The sequence below is a fragment of the Diadema setosum genome, chromosome 4, assembly GCF_964275005.1.
Source record: "Diadema setosum chromosome 4, eeDiaSeto1, whole genome shotgun sequence".
NCBI classification, from domain to species: Eukaryota; Metazoa; Echinodermata; class Echinoidea; order Diadematoida; family Diadematidae; genus Diadema; species Diadema setosum.
In genome coordinates, this window is record NC_092688.1 from 17567790 (window position 1) to 17593700 (window position 25911).

General features: G+C 42.1%; 1 protein-coding gene across 3 annotated transcripts in view; it reads right to left on the bottom strand.

Annotated features, from left to right (window-relative positions):
• Window positions 1-5633: 5633 nt before the first annotated feature.
• Window positions 5634-25911, bottom strand: part of LOC140226963 (uncharacterized) — a 48367-nt gene continuing 28089 nt past the window's right edge. For 2 of the 3 annotated variants that reach the window (XM_072307399.1, XM_072307398.1), the window contains 6 exons: window positions 23878-23943; window positions 19416-19481; window positions 17721-17847; window positions 16737-16880; window positions 15909-16239; window positions 5634-7265 (listed from right to left, as the gene is read on the bottom strand). In XM_072307399.1, the coding sequence (XP_072163500.1) occupies window positions 6089-7265; window positions 15909-16239; window positions 16737-16880; window positions 17721-17847; window positions 19416-19481; window positions 23878-23943 (1911 nt within the window). In that variant the 3' untranslated portion in view covers window positions 5634-6088. The remainder of the gene's footprint in view (window positions 7266-15908; window positions 16240-16736; window positions 16881-17720; window positions 17848-19415; window positions 19482-23877; window positions 23944-25911) is intronic. The other variant, XM_072307400.1, reaches the window with a different exon arrangement.

The following is a 25911-nucleotide window of genomic DNA, read 5'->3' on the forward strand; positions in this document are numbered from 1 at the left end:
ATTATAACTGTGACTGTAATAAAAATTCATGAAGACATATCATTGAAATTTGTCTGTGACCTTCTTTTGACCATGCCTACTGTTAGTTGTTTTTTAAATTTTTTAGGCTAAGTAATGCCTTCAACACTAAGTTATGTTTGTACATATTTACATAATACTTAATATATTATATTATATATTATATATATATCACTCTGAATGAGTGCATATATATATATATATATATATATATATATATATATATATATATATATATATATATATATATTTATTTATTTATTTATTGTTGTAAAATGGCTAAATGACTGACAAGACAACAGAGTTGGAATGGAAAATGAGTGCATTAGGAATGCTTCTGTTTAGACAGAGATGTGCAGATGGAAATTGTAGTTATTTTTGTAGTGCTAGAAATGCTACCATGTTCACTATGTCCCCAAAATTATTACAATCAATTTTTGGATTGATAACTTTCAAAGTGATTCAACAATGTACAGGTAAATGCTACTTCAGAAAATGAGATTATAACTTCTTACCTACATTTTGCAGAAAACCCCATTCAGTTTGGTTAAGTAGTCACAGAGAAATGTGGATTGTTGTAAAGCATGTCATGGGCCTGTTTCTTCCAAGTTCAGCACTTGGATGCTCTTGGAACTGTTAACACAGTGGACAGAACTTGGAGGGAAGGGATTCCTGACAGGGTCTACAAAGATCCTCCTTTCTCTTTGACCACTGAAGCAAATCGGATGGGATTATCTGTAGGATGTGGGTAATAAGTTATATTTTTCATACCCTGAAATTGTATGTGGATTGATTCACTATTTTTAAAGTTATCGTTACGGACAGTCCCGTTGTATTTTTTTTTTTTTTTTTGGGGGGGGGGGGGGCATCAGGTATGTCAGCAGTTCAAGAGATGTTGAGACAACAGAAGGGTGTGATAGTGGCTGGTCATCTGTCCAGCCACACACAGTCCTAGGTCATAACCAGACTGTATGGACCCAACATCCCTGATTTGTCTCACCCCCAGTAATATTGACCATTGTTTCCACCATTGTTTCATTCCATTAATATGAAAATGCGATTTCGATCTAAAATTGATTTTACGGGCCTTTCCACCGAGGTGTTTCAGGTTTCCAAGTACTGCTATATGGCAGCCAAAAATGTCAAAATTTTAACTAATGCAAACAGAAAAACTGACCAAAATGAATATTATTTATTAGTGGAAAATCGAGCAAAAAAAAATGGGATCCTGATGGGATCCCATTTTCTCTGCTCGATTTTCCACTACGTACTAAAATATTAACTAAACACACACTCACATACGTACACGTACCTTCCTTTCATCTCTGTATTCATACACCACGTCATAATCATTATATACTGCAAAAGTGGATATTTTCGCACGAGTAATTTTTCGGCACTCTGCCCAATAAGATGATTTTCACATGTTTTTAATACCACAGAATCAAGACATAACATTCATGCATAACAAGCACAAATACTTGTGCCTGTATTTTTCGCGTGGGTTTCTGGTTGCGCGAAATTTACGAAAAATTCCACACCACGTAAATTTCCACTTTTACAGTATCTCTTTTGTTCTGAGAGCAGCATTAAATGAAGCAGGACACCTTTCTTTTTTTTTACATTTTCTCGTTCATAATTTAATACTGTAGCAAATAACAAGTACTTATTTAAGGATCTACCATTTTTTTTTTTGAGTTGACACAAAATTCATTTTTAAAATCTTTATATCAATCCAGCCATGTATCACAATTTATGAACACGATTTTCCTCGTCGGGAGAAAACAGAAGTATTTACAATCCATTTCAATAATTCATCACATACACAAACCACCACCACAGGAGAGAGAAAACAAAAAGACCAAAAAAAAAAATAATAATAACAATAATAATCTACTTTCTGTCTTGGTGGCTGAGACACACAAGTTTCTCCCCCCAAAAATGTATTTCAATAGATAATTGATTTCGAAATTCAGACAATACTGTTCCCATCCAACTATCTATATATTCATATATCAACAAGTCATAACATATATTGCTGATTCAATTTTCTTTAATATGGAGCGTATGCCTCCAACGTGAAAAGTATCGTGTGAAACTCGGTGCCCGGTCCTTTTTCTAGTGCAGTGCTGCACTATCTACATTCACATCCTGGACACGAAACAACGATTTTGACGAAAACGACCAGCTCCCGTCTGGGCTATTTTTATCCTCCCGCACAAATCGGAGAGACAGAGAAAACATTTTTCAAGATATAAATACTAAAAATTTACAATTTCCCGGAAGATAATCCATGATTTGTCATGAAGTACCTCCGTTATCTACAAAAAGGAAAAAAAAAACAAGTGAAGAGATCAGGAGTGCATTTTGAAAGTCGTCACGAATTTCTCTTAAAATTGCACATTCAGCAGGGCCCAGATATCAAATCTTGTCATACATTTGTGGCGAGAGAAAGAAAGAAGTCCATCCCGACTGACGCTCCCTAAAAATCACTAACGACCTTGAGCAAGACTGTTACACTTGTTCTATCTAATTCACAGAGGTGCATGATTTCGTTTACGTTCCTGCAAACTCCATACTTTACGTACCGTGTGTAACTTTACGAGGCGGTGCTATGAAAGAGATTACCAAGAAAGAATGACCGAGGCGGAGAAAGCTCGCAGGATTGGTTGAGTTGTTGCAAAGACGTCTGTCTATTCCCGTGCTTCTGTAGCCAAACATGCTTTGGGCAATACACATGTAATCACAGAATACAACGACTCAAATGTTTCATTCTGTTGTCATATCTACAATCGGGCCTACACATTTTCTAGGCTCAGAATGCAAAATATTTAGACTAAAGAGAGAAAAACAACTGTTCACCGATTACTCTGACCCCCACAGAATCTAAACATAAAAAGATTTTTTGTTTCATACGCAACTAAACGGCCGTGAACACTGAAGCCCTACAGTAGTGGTGTCGGACGTGTACTATCCCATCTGAAAGCGGTGATAATCACTGACAATATTACAGCGCCCTCTCCAGGTCAGTTGTACCACATCCCACTTTTCAAACCATAGTCAAAGCCGGTTTAGAAAGTATGACCTGTTGATGATTAAAGCCGCTAGTTTCAGAACGTCTCATAATGAGGTGAAGTGAAACAAAAGGGAAGAAGCTCCAGTCCAAATTCAATTTCCCCACCTTATCTATCAACCCAATTGCAAATTGAATTCAGATTCAATCAAAATCACTTGTTTGCTTTCTCTGAAGGAAAGTATATCATCACTCAGCAGTGCCATGATGGGCGTCGACGTGATTGTTTGTGACAGTTTTAAGTCCAGACAACCTATCCAAAACATGTGGAACTCATGTGGACCTCCGCCGTTTGGGAAAGTTTTGCCGAGATTAAGACCAATGAAAAAACAAGCGGGCCGCCAAAAAAAAAGAAAGAAAGAAGAAAGAGAAAGTTGAATTACGGCCACCGGCTGACAGGGTTCTCGGACAGGAGAATGACTCCGCGGGTTGGGAGAGGAACTGAGGAGGGTGGGCAGCGGAACCGCACGGCACGGTGCGTGCGTCACACCCTCCCCGAGGGAGCGGCGATGGAGCCGCGGACTGGAGCGGGGTTCTAACTGACAACAGGAAATTGGATGCGCACAATGGGGAGAGAAGGAAGTGCTCATCTTCACAAGAGGGGAAGGCATAAAATAACTTGAGGGACAGACACGGGCTCTCCCAGATGTCTATCTCCTCCCCCCCCCCCCCCCCCCATCCTATTCATCTCTACAACAAGCCACATTATCAAGAGTGACTAGGTAGCACCAGTCCACACACAGAGTAACTCCATAGTGTCTTGCAAAATCAAAGATGTACAAGTACTGCAAAAGCTGATATTTTCATGTACAGATATTTTTGCGAATGAGGTCACAGACAATTTTGTGAGATGTTGTTTTCGCGATTTGACACTGAGGCTTATCGCAAGTGCACTAAAATGCCTGTCTATTCGTGATATTTTCACGTTTTTAAATTCGCAGCCTAACAGTGACTGGCGATATTTTTGTGAAAATCAAATCCTCACGAAAATAACAGCTTTTACAGCACATGTAGGGATGACACATTGTTTCAAAACTTTTATCAACGTGACAAGGTCATTTCTTTTTCTCTTTATAATTCTTTTCAGATGTATCTCCCCTTTCTTTGGAATTACTGCACCCTTGGTCAAAACTTCATGTTAAACATTGCAACGGACAAAAAGTATTAAATTTGAAATGTCTTACCCACAATACCACACTTGTTATCAATCACCTAATCAAGAGACTGAACAGAACTCTATAGCAACGATTTGATTTCAACGCAACAAAGGACGGTATCTCATAAAGAATCAATCATGTCCATCTCATGAACAGGATTCAAAATGACTGAATAAGTGTGGAGGACGAAAGAAATTGAAGCAAGGACCGTATGCCACCATCGGACAGATTACCACTCTCGTCTGTGTTTCATGATGTTGATCAAATAAGGTAAAAAAAAAATACCATGAACACCTGGACAAACAAAGTGTTCTTCAAGTCACATGAAACCTTAATCACGTCACATGACACCTTAATTACGTCACATGATCTGGAACATTTTCATTTTGTTTAAATACATTTATTTCAAAACCGAAGTATTTCACATTTCATTTCAGATAACGTCTTTTGGTTAATCGCTTCCACTTCTTCATCCTTTAATTTACAAAAAACAAATTAACATCAGTGAGAGAAGGTGGAGCAAAAAATGTCTTCTATGAACTATAATTTTAACCACCAAATTGTGTATCTATACATAATATATTTATAAACTCATGATCACATCTCTTCTTGTGTGTTGTCTTTCTTGTCTAATTACTTCAAAAAGGAACAACAGAAACATGCTTAATGGAATGTAATTGCAATCTCCTCTTTCTCAAAGATTTGGCACATAAAAAAAAATAAAAAACTTCCCCAAAAACTTTGTTTGTCATGGATACCGTCAAAAAAAAAATGATGGGGTGATTTTGGGCACACTTTGTACCAATGACGGGGATACTTTGTTTTTGTTGTTTTCTTACTGATATATGGACGATATTCAAAGGAGCACCATTTATCTTATGCTTCAAGGGTGGATGGCATGGCTCCAGTACTAGAGACAGGTTGGTTTGGTGCTGAAATGTCAGCAGCTGTTGCCACCGCATGATGTCTCTGACCTATAGTGATGCCAACAAGTTTGATGTGCAGGTGGCATTAGCTGGTCTCAAACTCAGCTTTGCATATATTCATGATAACATCACATACTAAGTGGGGGGGGGGGGGGGTGGGTTGTTGCAAACATGCAGAGTAAATAGATATGGCTTGCTTAACAGAATGCATGTTTGTTTGTTTTTCTGCAAAGCCAGGATTATGACATATGCCATCATTGCTAAGTTACCAACCTGTATTAGAGTGTGATGTGATCTTTCTCATTGTGCACTAAAACTGCATGAACAGAAGAAACTAATGTCAAAATCCCCCCTCCCGAAATTTCATTCATTCCCCTCTTCACATACAATAAATTCAGGCTGCTACCTTGAAGTTTTTTTACTTTCCACGACACAAGAGTCACCCCGTCTTCTACTTTATGTGATCAGCAAAAATGAGTTTGATTTAGTTCTGTGGAAATATCTATGTAGGAAATTAGTGCCACTCTATTTATGGTGAATCTTTACAAAACAGAATTAAAGAGTCAACTTAGAATGAGATGCATTTGTCTGATTAGGCCAAACATTCTCGCCAGCCTAGTAACATTGAGCTACTGTACACACTCTTGAGTAGGGAGTGCACACAAATATTTGTGAAAAAGTTATTAACACCACTTCTAACAGCCACAATATGAGTCAATCACAACATTGACATAGAAATGTGAATATCACGTTATATTTGAAAGGCTTTCACAAGTGTCAAATTTCCACAGGTTGGTTTGTTTTTCTCCAGTGGGTGTGTTTGCTAAAGAATGCAGTTGTCCATGACTGTTCCAAGTGCATTTGGGTGAGCCTTCTGGACTCACTCCTATCTGGAGTGTGCGTCCTTATCAGGGTTATCTTGCCCTTTCCAGGGGCGGAGTCTGCGGGCGAACTGTTCCTGGTGGCAGACTGGTGGGGTTGGTGCTGGGGGAGCCTGAGTGGCTGCGGGTCCCCAGGATTCCCAGCCCCAGGGAGGGCCCGTTGCTGGTGGCTGCCGAGGGCACCAAGGGCGGAGGGGGTGCGGACAGGGTGGAGGGGGGCGAGCTGTTCTTGTGCAAAGAGTTTGAGAAGATCGAGCTAGTCCTTGAGTAAGGGGGGATGCCCCCCATCATGGCCCTGTTGAGTGGGTTGAGGGGGTCGGCCCCTACGTGTATTAGCCGGCTACGCTCAGCATCCTCTCGCAGCACACGGTCGCGTTCCTCTAGGTAGCGGTGCATTCGCTCCTGTTCTATGTGGCGCAAGGTGGATTCCATGGCCAGGGGGTTGTCCCTCGAGAAGTCGTGGTGCTCACGCTCCCGCAGCCGGTCTGGGTGCTCGATGATGGGCCCCATCGGCTGGTGCAAGGCGGAGCGCATCAGCCGGTCTCGCTCGTACTCGCGCTCGATGCGCATCTGGTGCTCCCGCTGCAGCGCCTCCAGGCTGCCCCTCCCGAACGGGTCCCAGGGGCCCGGGAGGTGGGGGTTGGGGGGCCGCTCCATGTGGTGCAGCTGGGACATGCCAAAGGGCACGTTTGGCAAGCGGCGATCCAGGAGAGACATCATGGGACTCATGTTCATGGCAGCCTGGTGCAGCGCCATCGCGTCAGGCGGTGGCAGCCGCTCTGCCATTCTCTCTGGCATCACATCCGTTAACCGCTCAGGGATCCTCTCGGGCAGCCGCTCCGGTAACCTCTCGGAGGGCCGCTCCTTCTCCGGCTCCTTACGTTCCTCCTTGCCCGTCAGCGAGTTCACGTGCAACACATTATTAAACGCACTGTCCGACCGACTGTCGTGACTCCGCGACGCTGAATGTCTTACGTCATTACCATGGCGATTGGGGGGTGACACACGCTTCAGATCATTTGTCCTACTGTCCGAGCTGCGCTCCTCTTTTCTTCTCTCATGGTCGCGATCATTGTCCACAGAACGCATGTGATTGAGAGTCCTTGATTCACACTCTCCGTGCCTATTGTCACGGTCTCTGTCGTTGGACCAACCATCGGTGCTTGTATGGTTCAGTGACCTTTCACCCTTATCCAAATCCTTGCGATCTCTGCAGGGATGAAAAAAGAAAAGAAATACATTTATGTAATGTGACACACTTCCCAACCAGAGCAAATCTTTGCATTTCACCAAGGCACTGGGTTCAGAAGACTTCAGCAAGTTTCACCACTGTAAAAGTGGATATTTTTGCATGAGTAATTTTTCGTGCTCGGCTGGGTATGACAAATTCCTCTTTTTTTTTCTATTCCACAGAATCAGGACATTAATTACTGGAACATATAGCATGTAAAAACATTTGCATACTTTTGTTTTTGTAATAGCTTTTGTCACACAAAAATTTCACACCGCGAAAATGTCCACTTTCATAGTACGTCAATGTTATATTTACTCTGCCACATGAACAAAATGTAAACATACAGACTTTACAGAATACCTCTGCCAACATTTTTCATTAATTACATGTAGCGTGCCTACATGCAGGCCAACTTGTGCAGTCCTTTTACAGTATGTTGCGCAGATAATGACAATTGCTAGACATACCACAAACATCCCAAGCTACTGCTACAGTATTAATGGCACAATATGACAATATCTGAAATTCTTTTGTCTTGGAAATAAAAAAACAAACAAACAAACAGAGAAGAAGATCGGAGAAGGAAAAGCAAGCTTGAATCCATTTTTTTTTTCCAGTATGCTGCCATCTACGTACATCATAAATGGAACAGTGCCCTTGCGTGCCCAATATTCAAAACACAAAGACACTGAGAAATGCTACAGAGACAAAAACAACCAAGCTGATGGAAACAGTGTGTGTGCCTCATTATCAGCTACAGTGACAAATTGCTCACTTGGGAGGCCGTGTCTCCGGCTCACAGCTCCCCTGGGGTGGGACAGTGACTGACATGAGCCACAGGGGTGGGGGGTGGTGGTGGGGGGGGGGGAATGATGGAGTGGGGGTGGGGTGGGGTGAATACATGAATCAGCGAAGGCCAGATTCATTGCAGCTCCTCACAGTAAGGCAAGGGAGAGGGGTAGGTCGAGTGATACGTGAGAACACACCACTGGTCAGAGACAGGTGGATTAATGTGACATTCCGTGCATACTTCATGAAAACAGGTGACCCTCTCTTGAGGACGGAGTGACCGTGCGGCAACACTCGTCTATAACTGACCCGTCTGTATGGGCAAGGAACAATTGTTGGCTCAGTGCTAAATTTCCCTTCAAACCAAGCGAATGTCTGCTACACAACATAGCTAGTGAGCTAAAACTGGCTCAACCAACCCGACCAAATCCATGGTTAACAAATGCACGGTGACTTCATCATTCAACAAAGCAAATTCTTGAGGCAAATGATAATTTCACATCATTTTCACTGACAAGTCACTTTAAATATGTAGGACTACTAATGACTGAATTATCAACCTGTGTGCGATCTTCAACGGCTATTCAAAAACACCTTCTTTGTGTGTGTGTGTGTGTGTGTACTTGAATGTGCTTCCCATCAGATTTTTAAAGAGCTCTTTAATTGACACCAAGTATGAAGAATTAATTGGGTAGGCGACTAATGAGTTAATGGTCCCTTGTTGACAGAGGTCCTTCCAGAAAGTTAATTTAGCGGCGAGGTGACTGAAAACATAACCAAACCGTGTGTGATGATAACAATCAAATTGAAAGTGACTCCTCCGGAAGAGGGATAAACTCAGTTAAACTGCCCACTGCAACGGAGGAAATTGGTCATCCACCTTGTCCCTCTTACACCCCACACACATGGTCATGGCTTACTGCTTGCGTTCTGATATTTCTCAAAAAAAAGAGTATCTTTCCTGTGTACTTAATTGCCATTTACACATCCATCTCATTACAACGTATCCTCTGCCCATCCGATCCTCCAAATTAGATTTCTAGCTCTCTCATACTTTGCGTCCTCATTACGAGGCCCGTTCTCAGTCCCCCCACCTCCCCATCTATCGTCTCCACAATGCATACACAGTGAAATTTGTCTTTTATCTCCCTTTCTCGGAATCTCTTTCTCTCCCTTATTCATATTTTCCCCCTTCCCTCTGTGCCCGATGCCATATTGGAGCCAAAATTAGCACAGGAAGGCGCGAAATGAAAGACGTCTTATGCGTGTGAGAACGCTTTCCCATCCATCTAATTTGTGCTTCCCCATCCCACCCACCCCCATTCCCCCCCCCCCCCCAAACCCCTCTCAAAGCCTCAGAAATTATAATCTTGCAGTCAATATTAGTGGTTTCACTTCCTGGAAGAAGCCTCTGTTGGTTTCCCCCTGTTGGTAATGCACTCTGTCCGCCCAGACTGAAGAAGAAGCTTGGAAAATAGTACTAATAAAAACTGCTCTGCATCCTCAGTTCTCGACTGAAATTTTTGACTTATTGCGAGTGTGTCACCACTTGATAGAAGGCTTAACACACCGAGTCCTGGGGTAATTTTGCTGCAGAAATGACCATCTTAATGTCATCAAATAGGCAACTCTGAATTTGACAGTGTATCTTACATTTGGAGAGAGAGATTAGATGTAACTGGTTAAAACTAATCAAATCTGCAAAATCTGACATGAACACACAAAATCTTTGCCAGTTTTGAGAGAGCATAAGGAACAGTAATTTTTGTATGCTGTCTGCACCCATTATGGACTTTCAACAATTTCAGATAACACAAGATGTTGATTCTACTGAACAATCTTGATCACTGTACACTCTAAAATGATACTACATGCAACTCAACGTCAATTTGTCGCGGAAACAAACCCCCCAGAATCATCCTTGCTTCGCTGTTCAATTTGGGGGTATCACCAATATGCAAAGCATCATTGTAGAGCCCTATGTCACAGATACACTGGGATAGCTCTGTAGCACTGTTATGTAGCACTGTCCAGCTTGCGCCTCTGTCCATATATGATGCAATGCAATAAAAGCATGCACCTCTTTCATTACTAAACTTTTCCTCAGTTTGAATTTGGTTTAAAAAAAAAAAAAGAGTTTACAGGTTTTTAATTTGACTGATTTGTGGCCATTACAGTCATGGGTTGATGGTACGCAAAGAAATCTTTTAAGATATCCTGGATGAATCATGTGACCTGGGTTAGTTGGTCAGCAAAATTTATATGGACGATGTTTGCGCGTTGGTCTGGCAAGGGAGATGAAGCCCAGACCGGATCCAACTTTACTACCGAGCTATCCCACAATGCATCTGAATCAGGGCCGGCTGGGAGGCACTTGCATTATCTGCGCTACCCCGAACTGAATCTGCAGGCATAGCTTCATGCTCAGTGTGACCTTTCACATTCCGGACTCCTCAGAAGCGATACAAAGATAGAAAAATAAGAAGAAAAGAATTGAAGACTTCCAATGCCACTACTGAGTAAGAGGGGCAATAATCATCAGAGTGGGGATAAGTTTGAAGGAATAGACATGACACCATAATCCCCCTCATCTCCCCATTGGGCTATTGCAGTCACATGTCATGAAGCTAATCACCATCCCACGTTTCAATCTTCCAGCCATCCGCCTCTTTCTATCTCTGCTTCACTTCCCCTCAGCCATCATCCCGTACCTTCGCCCCCCCCCCAAAGTTGAGGGAGGAGATAACAGCGCGATCGTAACGAGCGATGAAGCACGCTCTCCTGGGGTAAAACCAGTTATCTGCTCTAATGGGTTAGGGCTTCTCGTGATGGAAATCGCTTCTTAACGTCTAATACTTCCTTAACCCACTCACTCTCGCACACCGCCCCCTATGGCCAACCGATGCGCTCCTTACAAAAAATAATAACAACAACAACAACGCACACACGCACGTTTATGATTCTTGCATATATCTAATGAGTTCATGGGAAGATGATTCGATTTGTCTAGTGGTCGCTGGGGGAAAAAACGGGAGGATATAATTTGAGGCGGGATCTGAATCAGGATGTGGAAGATTAGACCTATACGCTACCAGAGGTCATTGGCGTTTTGATACTGATCTCTCGTGCAAGCTCTAATCAGAGGGGATGGCACCCTAATGTTCAATTTCTGATCAGCGCCTCGGATCTTCACATGGAAAGGAGGAGCAGTTCATGCGATGACCCGAAAAATCATTCGTTGGCGAGAAGCGACAATATTCTATGTACGAGAGAAGTGCCTGTTGATCATGTGCGGAAATGCTTTTTGACAAACATTGCTAATACTGACAACCTCTCGCCCCATTAGGAGAGAGAAAAAATAACAGTGCTCTACTAAGAGTCTGTTTGGGTAATCTGAAAGACATGCCACGGTAAATACCTGATTGATGCAAGGAATAATAATAATAGGAATAATCAGCTACATATTGAAAAAATTGCGGCACATCGAAGTGTTCAGTTCGTGCCAAACAAAACGAAAGAGATCAATAAAGGATATAGTCTCACCTTGTGAAAACTTATGTCTAAACCTCTGTCACCGATGTCCCATTAAACCATTGAGGACGAGCTGGTTTTGTTATAACACACATTTCCCACAGACACCTGCTCAAGTGTACTCGGGACTCGTCCTCAACAGGTTAAAAAGAGCGTCCAAATCTTGGAATGGATCAGCGACATGTGGCCTCTCAACAAAGAGACAGGGCCCCACGAATGAGACAGATTAGCATTAAAGTCCTTTATGACTACCACAGGGCTATCGAAGCCTGTATATGGCTAGAAGAGGAGAGCTACTGATTTCTTAGAAACCTTCTACATTCCCCCTCCCCACCTCCCTGTATAGTTTGTATGATTTTCAGCACTCACGTGTGACTATAGCTCATTTAGCTTCTCAGTGTACTGTACTGCATAATTTACCGATGGTCCAATATTTTGTTACCTTTCTTCAGTCATGTAAGCATACGTACACAACTCAATTCCCCACAAGAGGTTTTGATGGCTAATTAGATACAACAACGTTTGACTAAAAATCTCCACAAGGTTTAAATTTGGCAGACATACAATGTATCTCTTCTTCAGCTGACCGGGAACTAGGTATATATAAAGCTCCTCTGCTGAAATGCATCTGTAGCTGTTGTAGTACAGAGGAGCACGAGCACTTCTTGCCATCAGACAGGCTCGTTCAAACATCATCCTTGACGCAAGGAGGCAACGTTTCCTTCGGCGTCGGATTTGACTCATTTTTCATGTAAATATGATCGTACGATATTGTCAACAATACTATCAATCATTGTCAAATTCACGGAGTGAGCGAGACAGAGTGAGAGAGAGAAACAGAGCAAAAGACAGACAGACAGAAAGACAGACGATATAGAAAAAGAGAACGAGAGAGAGAGAGAGTACATGTGGCATACATGCTATCAAATACCAGGCGAATCAGTAGTTGTCTCCCAGTTCCTCTTAACAAATTGCTTCTGAAATACAGTGAATAACGCACTTTCTTCCGTCTCTAAAAATATATCGGAACTGTCAGGCGGAAAATGGGAACCTACGGGTCCAAATTGATGGCGTCTATGACTGCAATTTGCAAACGCTATCGGAGAGGATTTCGAGAAGAGTCTTTGGACATTCGCAGACAAAGGAAAAGACGAGGACGATGGCAGCCTCTGACACCGTAGTGCTTCTTGGGACCAGATACGCTGGCTGAACAGCACTCTTTGATGACACATGCTCCTAGCTTTCATTTTCCTGCTGCCAAATTGCTCCAACATGCCAGGTCCCCTGCACCACAGCTCTTCGGGGTGAAATTTGCCGGGCAGGGAACGGGGGGAAGGAGGGGGCGTTAAGAGGCATTGTTATTTGCAAAACCCATCACCTGTTTTTCATAGCCTGTTTCTTCTCATTTCCCCCATTTCCTTCTCTCTTTCTTTCTTTCTTGTTTTTCGTTCTCTATCACTATCTGTCTCTCTGCTGGATCATCTCCCCTTTGCTTGGAACCGTTTTTTTGGTGCATCTTGAATACAGTCCTGCCACAACCGGTGCAAATTAAGTTATCTGCTCTCCTTGGTTTGCCATGGGGCTCTGGGCATCCGTTGTCCACCATTTGGCAGTTCCGCATGCCTCGCTATCTATTCTCATACGCCTGAAACCCCTTTTGTGTTTAGCCTGTCACTTTCAATATCCAAATTGGTCATAGACGATGGAAAAAAATGTTTTCCATCCATTGCGTGACCAAATCATTGTCTCCCCCAGATTTGTCAATGAATAGTGACTAGGCATTTGGCCCTTTTGAAGAAAATATGGGGGTAAAACACAGAGCATCGCCCAAAGTTCTTTATTGATGGGACTACAGCTGAAACATTACCACCCACATGACCTTGATGCATGTAGGGTCTTTCTTGTAAAAAAAGAAGAAAGAAACGAAAATGTATTGGGAAATCTTGATGAGAAGTTAAAATGATCTCTGCCTGTGACGCATAGTTCCCCAAAGCATGATATACTGGTAAACGATCAGGTCTGCAGCAGGCGGTTAAAGTAACGACCACCCTGTTCCCATAGACATCCTGTGTCTGATTGTTGCTCTGATCATCTGCCCTGTACACTCGTCAGCACCAAGTCTGCACATCTGTCAAACTTCATGGTATCACTTCTTCCACGCTGCCTCCCCAAGAGAATCAGGGCCACGCCCACAGGAGGGGAAACCCCTACAGAGTTTCAGAGGGGAATTCCCTCAGAGATTTGGAGTGTCAATTGATCTTTGGAATTGCACGCCTACTGAGCTTTTCAACGGGGGACTTCTGTCACTGATCTTTCAAACAGTAATACCGCCTCCAAAAATACAAATCAATAGAACATAATACACAAGAATCTATATCAAGCCACCCTGTTTAGCCTTGCTCCAATAATCTTCAAATAGTAACAATTTGTTTGGTATCAGTACTAAACTGATATGATTTTGTCTTTCCATTGCATCTCGGTGAACAATCTTACTTCACTGCTATTAGGGTTTGATTGTGTTAAAGCCTTCTGCTCCTATTTCACCTGCCACATTCAGACCAAACGTTCTTTTTCCTCATTCACAACACTACTACGCTATTGCTTAATTCTAACATTTAAATTTTGAAGTGTAATAAGCCTCTCTCATTTAATAAATATGCATGATCTTACAAACGAGATGGAGCTATTTAGACAAAATAGTAGTTAGCACAAATTGTAGTTTACAGTTTGCTGACTTGATTCTTTGCTAGTCAGTGAGAGAAAAAGTGGACTAACTTCCCTTTACTGTGAAGAAAAAAATATTTGCAAAATGAAATTTTAATTTTAATTGCCACTGGCATTCAATGCATATCGTGTACACAAGGACTTTCATATGCATTTTAATTTCGTGAATCTCGGCTCTTGCAAAATTTGTGAGATTAAAATGCGCGCAAAAAATTATGGTTTTATAGTATTGCGCTAACAATTTCCAAGCATGTGCCAAGACAAATAGAGTTCAGACTACAAGACAAGGAGTATGGAAAGCCAGATGAAATAGTCAGTCTTCATAGAGAACATTAAATTAATACATTTCTGCAACCCTCTGTGATCCCTGTTCATGTCACCTTCCATTTCCTTTCTCTCAAAGCAGTTTCAGCTTTCGCCCTGGCTTTCTCTGATGATTGAAATGAAAGAAAATAAAAGTTGCCTTCTCACGATAAAGGCTTTACTGGCTATCTGGCCATCAGGTCTCCCTTGATAACTGCAGCTTGATTTTGAAGTCTCCTCATTCCACCTACACAGGCAGAAAACCAGCTGCAGCAGCGCGCTCCAACACAAACATGGCCTGTAACGCTTCAGAATAATGACAAAAGATGTCAACTCGAATCCAGCCATTCACCAATCACTCCTTGCACATTTGGGAGTCGCCCCCAGAACTACGTAAATATGGGTATCTCATACGACAAAGGGATAATTCCTCACCGGATGCTCAAGCAAATAACAAAATTTGCCCCCCCCCCCCCCCCACCAACTCCCCAACCACCTTAATCCAACACTTGGCCCAGTGTCGGGCCCTAATAGCTGCCGACGACATCACAAGCCTAGAACGAGACAATAGGAAACCGCATAACACCTGTTTAGATTTGCTGGTAATTTGGTAATGACGGATTTGGCTGGGAGACCTAATCTAATTGTGAGAGATGATTAGCTGAGTAATCGTTCCTCGCTGCTCCTTGTCCAACCTCGTTAAGGTGACGACAAGGTCCCCACGTCTCTTTGACAAATTCCTGCGCTTCCGCTCCTGAGCCAAAACACTTATCAAGAGCCCCCTCCATGAGAAGACGAAAGGACAAAGGGAGGCATAGAAGTCAGGCAGGAGAGCACATATGTTCACATCACTCTCTCATCTCTCCGTGATGAGTCTTGCTCACGATAAACAGATCAGTTTTTTAAAGCTCCTGTTTTCTTAACTGCACTGACATCTTCTCTCCCGCTGAGTCAAAATTATGATCTCTTGTTTCAGGTCCATGAATCACCTGCCCTATAACATTAAGTGCATTACTTTGTTTTATTGCACTGACTCCTCAAGATGGCACCAAACTCAATTTCCTTTCGCTGTGATTTGAATTCATCACATTTTAATTGCTTTGAAAACATAGTCATGGCACCACTCCAGTAAAACATTAAATTCCCTGTAATGACACTAAAGTATACAAGAAGTGGGCACTCATGCTTAGACATTCAATGATGCAAATTAAATCATGCAGATGGTGTGACCCCCCCCCCCCCCCCCCTTTGGGAAATAATAGCAATACAAACCTGTCCCGTTCTCTGTCCTTCTCCCGCTCCCGTTCCCGTTCTCGTTCTCGTTCCCTTTCCCGTTCCCGTTCCCTCTCTCGTTCTCGTTCCCGCTCCCTTTCCCGCTCCTCGTCCTTCAGCCGGTCCCGCTCGCGTTCCAGGCCGAATGGGAACCCGTCCTTTGGCCGCTCCGGCTCGGGCTTGGCCCAGGTGCCCGGCGGCACCCCGGGGACCACTGGGAAGCCAGGCGGGGTCCTGTGCAGACGCCCCCATTGGCCCTGGTGGGGGCTTGCGAGACTCGGCAGACCAATGGATTCGCGGCCATTGAACATGTTAGCACTGAGTGCTGTATCTAGTGAGGGTTACAAAACAAAACAGAATAGATCAAAGTTATGAAACAGCAGAAACAGCAACTGTTTCCAATCTTGTGGACACATTTCTTACTGCACATTGTGTTTGCCTGAAATTACAGTCACATTTTCATCTTTTCAGCATCTTAAAACATCAGGTCTCTTTTCAGATAAGACTGCTCAGCCTTTGACATTGTAAGTTCAGTGTTGTGGCAACTCATACTGTCAAGAAAAAAAAACCTGTGCAACAGCTCTGATGGAATGCATACAATTGTAAGTCAAGGCTAAACTGAATACATCCCAACATATAAGCAGTGTGGTCAATGAGGGGTTTCAGCTTGTCACAGCAACATAGTAAGATTCTTGCAAACAGTGACATGAGTATATGCTGCAGTACACGATATACATTCCAAACTCCTGGACAACGGGGTGAAGTGAGATCTGCTGGCAAGACTACGACCACAGACGAGACTGAATGTGGATAAACTGGGTCACTCACTGGGTCCACCGAGCGGGAAGCCCAAAGTGGCTGGACCATAGCTGGATGGTCTAGGCATTGGAGGTAGGCCAAGTTGAGGTCCTGAGGGCAAGAAGGTAGGATGGTGGGGCGTGCCTTGCAGGGAAAGAGGCGTGCCCGGCGCACCTGTATGTCAAACAAGAGAAAGATAGAGAGAGAGTGGCATTCACATGGGAGGATGCAGATGAAATCGAAACAGGTGAGACTGATGCAAACAAGGAACGTTCGGTTCTTTCATGTCAAATTCGATACCAACGAAAGTCTTCAAGAGAATTCATGCATATCGCAGTAGTTTCGACCAAACAATGCATTCACAGTACTATTCATTGTTACTTTACAAAGAAAATTCCTAGAAACAAGCTGTTAAATAACATGTGGCATAAATTTGAGATGCCTCCAATAGCTAAATGATACAGCTGTAACTTTAACTTATATAGTACAGTCTGTACTGTGAGCAGAATACGCTCTGACGTATAGCTGGAAAAGTCTCATAGGATAATGTAACTGCTGGAATTTCACGACACTTGGCACCACGGTACAAGTCTTTGAAATAAGCTGGTTAATGTTGTCATGGTAACACCAGAAATCAAACTTATATTCTGTGGCTGCTGCATCGAGCCTTCAGCGATATCTATTAGAGATGCAATCTTGTTAGACTGGTAGCATTTGCTTTCCGATCAATCATAAAAGTGTACTCTTGAGATTACAGCTTGTGCATGACTTACTGAATATTCTTGAATGCACTTACAATATCCCCTGTGCATTTTGCCAAGCCATCTTCCCATCCATTTCCACACACACACACACAAACAGATGTAAACACACAACACACCACGCACAGCCATGCCAGTCATCGGTGCGAGGGATGCAAACATGGCATGTTGTGATGCGGGTGTGTGAGCTCCCACTGACGTGTGTCATCACCCCCCTCCCCCCACCCCCTGCACTTTCGACCGCCGTACTCACTGTGCGAGAATATATTGGACTGTAAGTGAAGATCGGGCGGCCGCGGGGGAGAAAATATATGAGGCCCGCCTGGCTTCCCGAGGAAGGCATCTTGTTTCAGCGGATCCTTCTGAGCATCAACTTTGGCCTGCAGGGAGGGCAACGGGGTTGATGGGTAGAAAGAGAGAAAGACGAGAGGAGGACGGAGAGAACGGCAGGCGATGGAGAGATGGAGAGATGGACAGAGAGTGGATGATGGCAAAAGATGATGATTGAGAGGATGGATGGATAGAAGGTGGTGAAAGGGATGCAAGTCAAAGGCAAGTAGGTGATGTGGAAAGAATACATGGGATGAGGGATGGAGATAATCGGGATAGAGGGAAAGTTTGTGAAGATTTGGAAAGGGAGAGGGCCAAATGAAGAGCAGGAACAGAGGAAGAGTAGAAAGAGGAAGACAATGAAAAAACAGAAGGGGTTAAGGGGATGGGAAATGGAAAATGTGAGAGGAAAGTGTTCAGGAATAAGAGAAAGCATAGATTGATAGAAGGACAGGAAGGAGATGGGAGAATAGATTGGAGGAATGACAGACAGGCAGAGGGGGGGGGGGAGTGAAAAAGTGATAATAAAATATTGAATTCAACCAGTCATATGCCATGTACTCTTCAAACAATTTACAATTTTTGTGTTTGAAGGTTGCAAACAAGCTGAAGTAATCTCAAAATTCATTCACAGTCCTAGTTACAGTCAGCCTCAGCTGAAATATCGTGTATTGAAAAAAAAAGGGTGGGGGGGGGGGAGAGGAATATCTCGACATGGCCTTTGTCTGACTGCTCAAAATAAACATGAATTCACTGTCAACATTAGCAACTCAGCTACTGAACTGGGGCTTGTGATTGATAACACCATTGATCCCTGGTGGATCAGGGGGTAACGGTAGAAAAACAGAGTGACCTTTTGTTTGTCAGAATTCTTGGCGATAAACTAAATCCCGCTTTCTCTTTCACAATCTCCCTGAATCATTCATACAGTGCATAACAGGAGCCTGGCTGTTTTTCTCTGTTGTTGATGTTATTCAAGTCATGTGCCAAGTCTCTCCTAATACACTGTGGTGTTATGGGTGACTCAACAAAGATATTTATGGGATGGCACCTGATTAACTATCACACATCGTACATATATGCACACCAAATTCAACTTTTGATCAAAGTAGTGGATACGTTGACTAACTTGTCGATATACACACTCTTTTCTTAATCAGAAATGACCTTGCTTTGAGCGAAACTTGTGAAGCACATGTATTACCACAACTCACTGTTAATGTTCAGACCGGAAATAACCTGGGTGGGAGGAGTTTGGAAAGCATCAAACAACACTTGCTTCTGTTCGAAGTCCAGTCTAAGCCAGGCCCACGGAGTACAGCACACGGTTACGTATGAGTGGGACTGATCACTTCTATCCATGACACATCATCTGGGTTTTGGTCATTTGATGTTTGATTTTGGTACTTCCAAATATGCAAATATAAACTTGTTCTTAGCTTATGTCATAAACCTTTACGTTGAATTCCTGGTATATATCATTTGGATCCTTGTTGCGGACTGCAACCGGACCGGAGGTGAAAGTCTAGCCGGAATTTAATAAAAAAGAGCATCCTGTCCCATTACAAATCAGTAACAATTTGTGCGGGGGATTCCCCACCCCGGACGACCCTCTTACCTTCTGCTGGTGGTGGTAAATCAGCCAAGCCACGTTCACGTGGGCAGCACACCATTTACCCGGCTTCTACGGAGAGAAAAACACAAAACACACAGCGCACAGAGCAAGTTAGCATAATTCACACTCAAATAAGGCTTAAACACTCATTTACATGTACATGTACAATCAAAATGGCTCATTACTAGATATCAAATGGTGTTTGGGCTCAAAAAGCATCAGATGAAAATGGTGAAAGCAGAGCAAAGACAGAAGCAACGGCAAGACAGCATGGATAGATTATATAGAGACTACACCAAAGCAGAAATGTTGGTTAGGATTATGTGCGTGCATGCATGCATCATGAGGACTGATTTTTCTAGCTTTCTTCTTACAAAATATTTCTTGATTAGAACATACCATACACAGGTAAATGCTGTTTTTTATGTTCTTATAAAAATAAAAAAAACCCCCAAACAAACAAGAAAAGAAAAAACAAAACAGCAAATGGGATATAAACTATGCCATGAAAACTTTTGAATGTGACAAGAATGAAGATAGCAATAGGTGAACACTGCAGTGAAGCTGGCACAAGTGTAATAATAATGTTTTTGTTTTTGCTATAAAATCAAATTTTTCTCTGATCGAATATTTTCTTGGGGGGGGGGGGGAGGTAAGGCTGAAAATAAGTTTCATGAAGAAATGCATGCAAAAATAGGGAAAAGCATTACTTCTTATCAGCAATATACACCTCAACCGTTAAAAGAGATGGAAAATGCACACAGGCTTTTGAGCCCAAGGGTATAATATGTATACATAGGACTGACCGATGTGTAGAAGAGTTGAAGCAACAAAAATCTGAAACGATTATCTACCACAGTGGAAGTTTTATCATTAGACAAATAAAAGAAGAAAAAAGGGAAAAAATAGATAAATGCAGAATAAAATGCTGGCAGATTTGGATTTTTTTCCCTTATTGAACTCATACAGAACTACTTAACGACGCTTCAGACACGACTTCTCGAATAGATTTGTATATCTCCCAAGTCTACAAGCCAGAATGATAAAATCAGCAAATAGATATGGATTGCTCTGTGTCATCAGTAATTTGAAGTCTCAAATCATACACGAAAATTGTGAACCCCTAGTCTACCCGACAGTGACCAATTACAGTTGGAAGATTTGATCGAGAAATCCGAGTATAATGTCCTCGCAGGACCCATTCCTTGTGCAACTCAAAGCGAAACCAAAAATTCCCTGGCATGAGGGTGTGAAGATCTGTAAATGAGACATCCTGGTTTTCCTTTGCATCTGTATCTCACTCAGCTGTTTTTCTTTTTTTTTTTGTGTGTGTGCTTTTTTCTTACGGGATGACGATGCCTTGAGGATTGTGACCACAGCATCTCCTTAGCATCTTAAAACAGCTCCCTTACCGATTTTGCGCAGACCTTCTTAGCCAATTTTCCCCCACCATAATTTGTTTCCACCCTCATTAGGGGGACGTAATGAGGACAAAGTAATCCACATCAGTCCCTCATTTGCCTTGCATTATTGGATTTGTAAGCTCACATTTTTTTCCCCTCTTCTTCTACTTCCTTCATCTTTTTTTGTTTTTGTTTTTGTTTTTTTCTCCCTCTCACAACACATGGCGATTGGCTAGACATACACGGTAGATTATACCCAGCCCGGATATTTGGGATTTGAGCGCAGAGACCTCTGGTTTCAGCGCTTGGTTAGCCTCAATCCATCCAAAAACAAATGGATTACGTCCCCCCTCTCTCTCTCTCATCCTACATTTACGGGATCCATAGGGGGCTTTGGCGGATCAAGAGCTCACAGGACGTTTTGTCTCCCGGTTAATCAGAAGGGAATTAGAAGAGTCTAATATCGACAATCTCCCCCACTCCCTCCCTCTTACCATATGCGCTCACTGTCTCTCTGCGTTTTTCTAAAATAATATCAACGCCACATCACGGAATACAAACACCATTGTTCTGGGCTTAAGACAAGCACCATTTTTTTTCTCTGTGGTTGCTTGTGGCTTCTTGGTTGCTGGCTTTTCTATTTACCGCCAAATTAGCCTCATTTCCACTCCCAAATAAGACTCCCATTTGCAGAATTGGCCTCGGGGCAATATTAAGCGCTAATGCGGGAGGGGGAAAAACAAAACAACACTAACGCAGCCAACGAAACTGCCCGGGTTTTTCGCAGCCATTATCCACGGGGACGGAATTACGGCTGGAATACGGAGTGACATCCCTAATGCGATGACTAATGGTTATTTCTGGCCTTTCCTCGGCAGGAAAATGTTCTGGGAGGAGAATCGACAGGGATACTAATGGAAAGCAACGGGATAAAGGAATATACCACAATGCACTGTTACTGTTAAGACAGAGCATGCAAGGACCATGACACCCCCCCCCCCCCCCCACCACCTCAGAAAAAAAAGAGGAAAAAAAAAACCAGTCACATGATTGATTCAAATCTACTTGATTTTCACAATCGAGCCACATATAAATTCCTCAGTACCATTCCTCACAGCTCTCTATCACGGGGCTAAGTAATATCAATGCTGTCGCAGATTACGACTGACACATCCAAAGTGGCCAAATTGACGAATGTGCACTTTCCGCGAGGGGAGAGAGAGGGGAGGGGTGCGCGCGCGTGTAAAGCAGGCTTTCGACTTTGGGGCCGTTAATGCATTGAAGTATTGCACAATAGGAGTGGGGGAGGCATGTGTCCTAAATTGTCAATTTCCTACACAAACAAATCAAGCTCGCCCAAAAATGGTAAGACTCTTGCACGAGGTGGAGGAACGCACTGAGATTCTTTGAACAGTGCAAATCTAGTTCACAAGAAAGGCACTACACTGATTTGGCAGACAGTCATGATTTGGGATGTAGGCCCCTATCGGTAGATCGTACCTGTTCTTCACCTTGGCATTCACATCCACAGTATTAATGATAACTATCATGTGCTGATGTCGACATCTCATACTCAATGTGTCTAACAAGCCAAGCAAACACGTATGTATATCACACTTGGAGACACGATGCCTAGGTTTCTACCTGCAGCTGGCATTCATCCAAATTTAACACACAGATCCAGGGATTCGAGATGAAGATAATATGCGCATGCAGATAGTAGCAAGCGATAATGCTCTAACCAATGCGATGCAAACAATAAGACTATCTACAAAGCACAGGTGGCATGTATGCAGTTTGACATGGCCGAGTGAAAGGGCAATCTAGTAGTCAATCATACAAGCACAAGTGATTGCTATGACAGCATAATTCATTCATTATCTACTCTGTATTAATGCAAAATATCACCTTAAGTCATAGAAAACATTAAACATTTAAAACACTTGGTCATCAAACCCATAAACCAATTTGATATATTTCCGGAAAAAATCCTAAGACCTGAGAATCATTGCCACAGGAGGCAATTCCTCAAAGAAAATCATGCAAAGCTCTTTGTCACATATATCCTTTTGCAACGACAGCAACAACAATAACACTTACAAAATCATTAAATCCACAACATCTATCAATCACAAAGAAAGGCTACTCTTGGAAAATGGCAGGAAAGACAGAATGTAAAAGATATCACAATTGAAAAAAAGAAGAAGAAAAGAAATAGAAAACAAGCATGCCACACTAGCAGTAACCCTCGTTGTTACACCGAAAGCCATGCCAATCTCCCTTTAGCTATCATCAAACCTCCTATGGCTAAAAATGTAATACCGCCCAAGAATATTCAAGGCAAAAGTCAGTGCAAAAAAGGCGCAGAAAGACTGAAGGAATGATAGACGAATAGAAGCAAAGATGCCATCTTTCTTCTTCAACTACATATAATTATACATATATGAAGAACTCCCTATCTTTCAACACTATTTTGCAGTTAGCACTTCCAAGTTGCCTATACATTTCTGGACACAGTACATTTGTTGGGTTTTTTCTCCACCCCCCCCCCCCCCTCCAAGATTAGATATGTGAAAGATAAAATTACACATTCACAATTTCAAACAAGAATCTTATGCCCGAAAAAGATCAAAGACCCCAATAAATGCTTCTAACCTAGAGTTACATTTTGTTTTAAAAGATCCTGGCCTATTTGGTGTCTACACAACTTAGTCTGGAGCATGCGATGTCACGGATCCCACAAGAAAAGAAAAAGAAAAAAAAAGAAAACAACTACCAGTTAGGCATATACTGCTCTACTGACTAGTGGGAAAATACAAACCTCACAATCTTCCCGTAGTAGTGAAATGATTTTAGTATCACCACGTTTGTATCAACCCGACTAAAAATTGGGAAATGGGGAACAGTCGTTTGATTTTGTTATCACGTTTAAAGATCATTAGGGGGGATGGGGGACAAGACACACAGACTTGACAACGGCATGCAAACTTGACATCATCACTATTATCATTTGTTTGTTTGTTGGTCTGTTTGTCTCTAGCTAAAGTAAAAGCGTGGGGCACCTTCATCAGTGGTTTAGTGACGCGACTGTCCAGCCGGGGCAGGGGTAAACCACCATCGGGCCAACTCTAGTAGGAGAAAAACAAGAGAGAAAAATGACACATGGAGGATAGGGGGGTGTTTGGTGAGTAGAAAGAGACAGATAGATAGAGAGGGAGAACGGAAAAAATGAGACAGAGTGGAATGAAAAAAATGGAAAGATGAATATGAGAAGGATGTGGAATTGTTAAAGACAAAAATCATGTTTAAACAAGAACTGGAATATGCCTTTCCTCGAAGACACAGGTCGATAACATGGTGTCCTACGCCCTAGATCATGAGCCCTTCCAGTAGACCATTTTCTCTTTAAAATTCATCCATATTTCTGAAGCAGTTTCTGAGCAAACCAAAGGGTATGACGTGTATTCAGCATTGTTTAAAGGCTTCATACGATGACGAACAGACAGTCACCTATACATTTGATTTTTTTTTTCTTCTCACTGCGAGAGATTACCAAAAGCCATCTGTTATCACACCCGTCCCTGTCGGAATATTTCCAAATACAAATTGGATTACATTCAGAAGAGATCTGTCTATGCAATAGTGTCCTGAAAGTTTGAATCTTTCCCCTACTTCATCTCTGGTGGCTGTGGAGTGATGAAGTGCACCGTTTGTATGGAATAGAATGTGCACCAATTTTCCTTCCATTACAGGTAAGCTGAAATTTGTATGTATGTATGTATGTATGTATGTATGTATGTATATATGTATGTATGTATGTACATATATGTATGTATGTTTATGTATGTTTGTATGTATGTATGTATGTACATGTATGTATGTATGTACATATATGTGTGTATGTACATATATGCATGTATGTTTATGTATGTTTGTATGTATTCATGTATGTATGTACATATATGTATGTATGTTTATGTATGTCTTCTGTATGTATGTTTGTATGTATGCATGTGTGTATGATTTAGTCTTCCCTACCAGCTGTTTTATTGCTTTCTGTCCCCTACCAATGAATACTTCTCACAAAGAAGAGAGTAACGATGGAGTGCATGTTAAAAGAAACAGCAAACTTTTCACAGTGGCATAAATTGCAACCCAAAAAAAAAATCCCCAAAACAAACATAAGTTTTACCACAACCAAGCCAAGAAGAGAAGGAAAGGTAGGAACGTCTCCGCAAACGAAGAAGAAGAAGAAACAAAATTGCTCACAAACTAGAGAAAAATCAGGGACGGAAAAAAGTGGGAGAGTATAAACGGAACAAATGATGGATGAACCGAAGCAAGGCAATTCCAATGGAGAATACACGTGGTAAAAATTTCATGAGCATGAATTGATATATGGCATGTGTGCTCCATGCATACAAACTGCAATATGAGTGTAAATCACAGATTTAGGAGCATCAAGCTTTGTCAGTGAGATTGGAGATGTAAGATACAGGTCTTTGTCACTGCTCACAAGAGTTATATACAATTTTTTTTTTTTTTTTTTTGGTGGTGCTTTTTTAGCAGAGCTTTAGAGAAAAAGAGGGATTCCAAGCAGAGTGATCCCCTAAATATTTAGAGTGTTCTGAGATTATAGCACAGTATGCAGCCAATTGAAGGAAATACAAAGGGGAGGGGATGGCGAGACGTACAAATGAGTCTATGGATGTGGAATCAAATTGGAAGCAATGAGAGCTGACTTGACAATAGAGGGAGCTATACGATGCCAAGATTGTCATTACTTAATTTTGTTGTTGTTGTTGGGGTGAAGTCCCTACAAATTCTTGTCGTCATATATGTGTATTCAGCATAATAGGGTAAATACAAATTGCACTGTACGTATGTACAGCATGAATCTAAAATATGAGCAACGGCTGAGTTAATCAACCATATAGATATTATCTCTGCATTTAACTTTTATTTCTCACTTATCTTGCAGAAATCATTTAATGTCATCCTGCTTCAAGATTAATATATCAAAGGAGTAAATATCAATGAAAGTGGGAGATATTTTCTGAGAATTTGGCCTCTCCCCCTCAAAAAAAAAAAAAAAT